Source organism: Ovis canadensis, chromosome 3 (genome assembly GCF_042477335.2).
Source record: "Ovis canadensis isolate MfBH-ARS-UI-01 breed Bighorn chromosome 3, ARS-UI_OviCan_v2, whole genome shotgun sequence".
Classification (NCBI taxonomy): Eukaryota; Metazoa; Chordata; class Mammalia; order Artiodactyla; family Bovidae; genus Ovis; species Ovis canadensis.
In genome coordinates, this window is record NC_091247.1 from 86996506 (window position 1) to 87000542 (window position 4037).

The 4037-nt window shown below is 38.6% G+C and overlaps 1 protein-coding gene across 5 annotated transcripts in view; it reads right to left on the reverse strand.

Annotated features, from left to right (window-relative positions):
- The window catches only part of NDUFAF7 (NADH:ubiquinone oxidoreductase complex assembly factor 7), a 28551-nt gene that overhangs the window by 23386 nt on the left and 1128 nt on the right, over positions 1-4037 (reverse strand). For 4 of the 5 annotated variants that reach the window (XR_011255744.1, XR_011255743.1, XR_011255742.1 and 1 more), the window contains exons 3-4: positions 2425-2505; positions 1365-1475 (exon numbers count right to left, since the gene is read on the reverse strand). Coding sequence is in view for 2 of the 5 variants with exons in the window: in XM_069583550.1 (XP_069439651.1) it covers positions 1365-1475; positions 2425-2505 (192 nt within the window). In the remaining 3 variants the exon portion in view is untranslated. Of the gene's footprint in view, positions 1-1364; positions 1476-2424; positions 2506-3013; positions 3107-4037 lie in introns of those variants that run through there. The other variant, XM_069583552.1, reaches the window with a different exon arrangement.

Genomic DNA, 4037 nt, shown 5'->3' on the forward strand with positions numbered 1-4037 from the left:
AAAATTGAGCCCTGAAAACATAGGTCAGTAAGTCTTTTCCCCACCGAGCCATACAATATAATGATTCTTCTTCATCAGACAATTGTAAGCTTTAAAAAAAACTTCAATTCCTAATTTCAAGCAGAAATTACATAACATCAGGAAATTTTAATGTCTTGAAATTGAATGGGGTTTTGGTGTGGTTTTTTTTTTTTTTTACACGAATTGTCAGGTACATGCAAAATAAACTCACAATTTATTTTGGGTCACACAATATAAGTAACTTTGATGTTAACATATAATGTCCAGTAGCTAGTCACAGGAGTTACAATAAACTATACTTAGAAGCAGTATATGAGAGTTCCCTTGCTCCTCATCCTCACCAAGTCTTTCTAATTTTGAGTAGAATGGTTTCTCACTGTGATGTTAACTTCTATTTCTCTGACTACCAATGAGTCTGAGCATCTTTTTGTATTTGTTGATCATATGGATTTACTCTTCTATGACAGGTCTGTTTACATCTTTGGCTTGACTTTTCTGTTGAGTTCTCTGTCACTTTCTTATGGATTTAAAGGAGTTGTTTTATGTGTTCTAACTGTCAGTTCTTTGTTAGTTGTATGTGTTGCAAATAACTCCTCCAACTTTGAGCTTTGTCTTGTCACTTTATGATATCTTTGAAGAACAAAAAGGTCCTAGTTTTTTTAAAGAACAAAAAAGTTCTTAATTTTAACGTAATGGAAATTATTAATCTTTTTCTTTGTGGCTTCTGTGTTTTTAAAACTCCCTACTCAAAAGATGAATACATTCTTCCATAATGTCTTCTAAATGTCTTTTACTTTTTAACTCACATTCTCCCCAAACCCCCACTTTTTAAGATTACAAACAGATACTAATAAGTAATGATTCATTATATTCCCTTGACATTATATTTTAGCTGAGAAATATGAGAGAAGGAAGTAAGGCTGAAAGCCAAGGAAATCAACAAAGTTTTCAAACTCAGTTAAAAGTAACAAGATTCTGGACTTCGTTGGTGGTCCAATGGTTAAGAATCCACCTGCCAATGAAGGGGACACAGGTTCGACCCCTGGTCCAGGGAGATTCCACACGATGTGGGGCAACGTAGCCCCCGAGCCACGACTACTCAGCCTGTACTCTAGAGCCTGCGCCCCGCAACATACTGAAGCCCATGCGCCCTCGAGCTTGTGCTCTGTAACAAGAGAAGTCACGCAAGGAGAAGGCCTTGCGCCACAGCTAGAGAGTAGCCCCCATTTGCCGTAACTAGAGAAAGCCCATGCAGCAGTGAATGCTCAGCACATTAAAAGTAAATAAAACTGAATTTTAAAAACAGATAACAAGATTCAGGTACATGAGACTTTATTGCTTACCCTCAAAATATCTTCCAAGAGGGTTCCCTTGCCTGGGCCTAGTTCCACCAGTTGGAAAGCTGCATTTTTTCCAGCGGCTATCCATTCACTGATGAACCAGATCCCTAGGAGCTGTGACAAGGAAAGAACTACATTTGAGCATTATAAAGCATAAAAGGATACCAGGATGTAAAACTATGTAAACAGACTTTATACCAGAAAGCAAAATGTCTGCAAACAACTATACATGTTATTCAATAAGTTCATGTATGTATACACACATAGGAACTTCGCAGTACAACACATACCACTTATGATGCTTAGTCTCAGAAGAAAACACCTAATTAAAAGGCAGCCTCCATTATAAAAGGTCTCAGGACACATACTGAAAGGTACTAGTATTTGAAAGCGAACAGATAAATGAAATATGATTAGGCCACTTCTTCATATTCATGTAATTTCAATAATTACATCGCTTTAAGTGATAGTTAATATTTATTAACACCTAGATTCTTCTTCCTTTTGTGTACTATTTCCTATTTCTAAATTGATCAAAGATTATATAAGGAAATAAATGAACTAGAATTCCTGAAAAGAATTCAAAGTTTCCTAAAGGGAGACTTTTACTATAAATACAGCTAAATAAGAAATAGGGGCTTTGGCGCACATCTTGATTGCACTAATTCCGCAGTGTTTTTTTTTTATCTTTTCTCTCTTCCTTCTTGGGTACTCCCAACTTTCTTTTACACCTCACCTGTTGTCTCTCTCCATCCTTCCATTCTCATTTTTCATCTGGTTCTCCTCTTTTCCAATGCCTCACCTTCTGTCTCTTTTCATTCTCTTTCCTTTTGTTCTTCATATTGCTACATTTCCTTTTCTACATGAAGTATAGACCTTTTAAATGTCCTCTATACACCTCTATTATTCTCTATTCCTTCAGTATATAAACCACTAAAAAATTAAAACTTCACGAATCACAAAAAACAAAACTTATAGAACACTACTGTAGAATAATACTACTTGATTTTCTCTCAAATGTTAGTAATAATTAGTTTCTTCTATAGTTTACATTGAATATTACCTCCCCAAACATCTGACTTATTTCAGGTGAAGTAATGAAATCTCCTTCTTCTCCTAGCATGTCATGCTTCATATAATAGCCCTACATAAGAAGAAAAAATTGGAAAAAACATTAATTTTCAAATAAGCTTTTTAAAACACCCCTCCAAAATCTTATATAATGTATACAACTAGAAAAACAAGTATTTCATGAGAAAGTTCTCTCTTCTAAATAAGCAAAATAAATAGTGTCTTTACCTAGATTTTACAAAGTAAGTCTTTTTGCAGAACTGGTAGAAAAACATAACCAAGGAACTTCCACAACCCCTATTCCTACCACACTATTTGCTTTCAGTCCCTATCAATCTGGGTTTTGTCTTTTTCACCCTCAGAATTAGTTAAAACAATCCACAGTGATCTTGTGCAATTATTTGCTTCCTCGTTTATGGTTCGTTTTCTCATCAGAACATAACTGCAGGGCTCCACTGTCCACTGCAGTATCCCCAGAGGCTGAAACAGTGTGTGGCATAGTTGGCGCCTCAACAAATGGATAAATGAAGAGCAGATCTCAACTCTAACCCAGGTAAATGTGTTCTAAAGGTTCTCCTTACCTGAAATTTTGGTACACTGTAGCACTGTATACAGGCATTAAAGGATCCCTTCTTTTACTAAACCTCTGGACCCTGAGTCATTCCACTACATCCAAAAGCAAAAGGAAAATGAACCCTGGGATTCCACAGATCTCATAATTCAAGCCAACAAAAAGTGAAACACTGTAAAATAAAAGAATCACAGGCTTTCACCAAGTGGCTTTGTACAGCAGAAAGGAAATGAAAGTCAGAAAGCTGTAACACTGCCTAATGCTATAACATAAAGGTCCAGACCTCCCATTCTCAATGGAATATGCTTCCAATGCTTGCTGATGCCTTCGCAACACAGCTTTCCAAGCACCAAATTCATATTTCCTGTTGCCTACTGGACATGCCACCTGAGTCCCACAAACACTTCACATTCATCCACTGAACTCAACTCTGTCCTACCTCTTCCTACTCCTGTATTCTCTTCTTCCTGAAAAATAACTGCAACCACCACCACAAACCCAAGTAGGGAAGTCATCCTTCCTCCGTTCCATAAATCCAATTGGTTACATTGTCTCCTTAACATCTTTGGAACGTGTCCTCTCTTTAATGCCACTGCCGCTGACTTGACCCAGCCCTGATCAACTGACAGATTTATTTATCTGTCCCAAGGTCTTCAATACTTTGGTCAGCTCATGCAAAGAACTGACTCATTGGAAAAGACCCTAATGCTGGCAAAGACTGAAGACAGGAGGACAAGGGGACGACAGAGGATGAGATGGTTGGATGGCATCACCAACTCGATGGACATGAGTTTGAGCAAGCTCCAGGAGTTGATGATGGACAGGGAGGCCTGGCGTGGGGCAGTCCATGAGATCGCAAAGAGTCGGACACGACTGAGCGATTGAACTGAACTAAAGGTCTCCAAGCCTGACTCTTGTCCTGGAAGGCTCCCGCCAGGGCTGAGGGCCCTCGGGCTCCTCTGCGCACATCCTCCTGGTTCACACATGACAGCGCTGCTCGAGTGGGCCTGGTGGCCTGGTACCCCGACTCATAC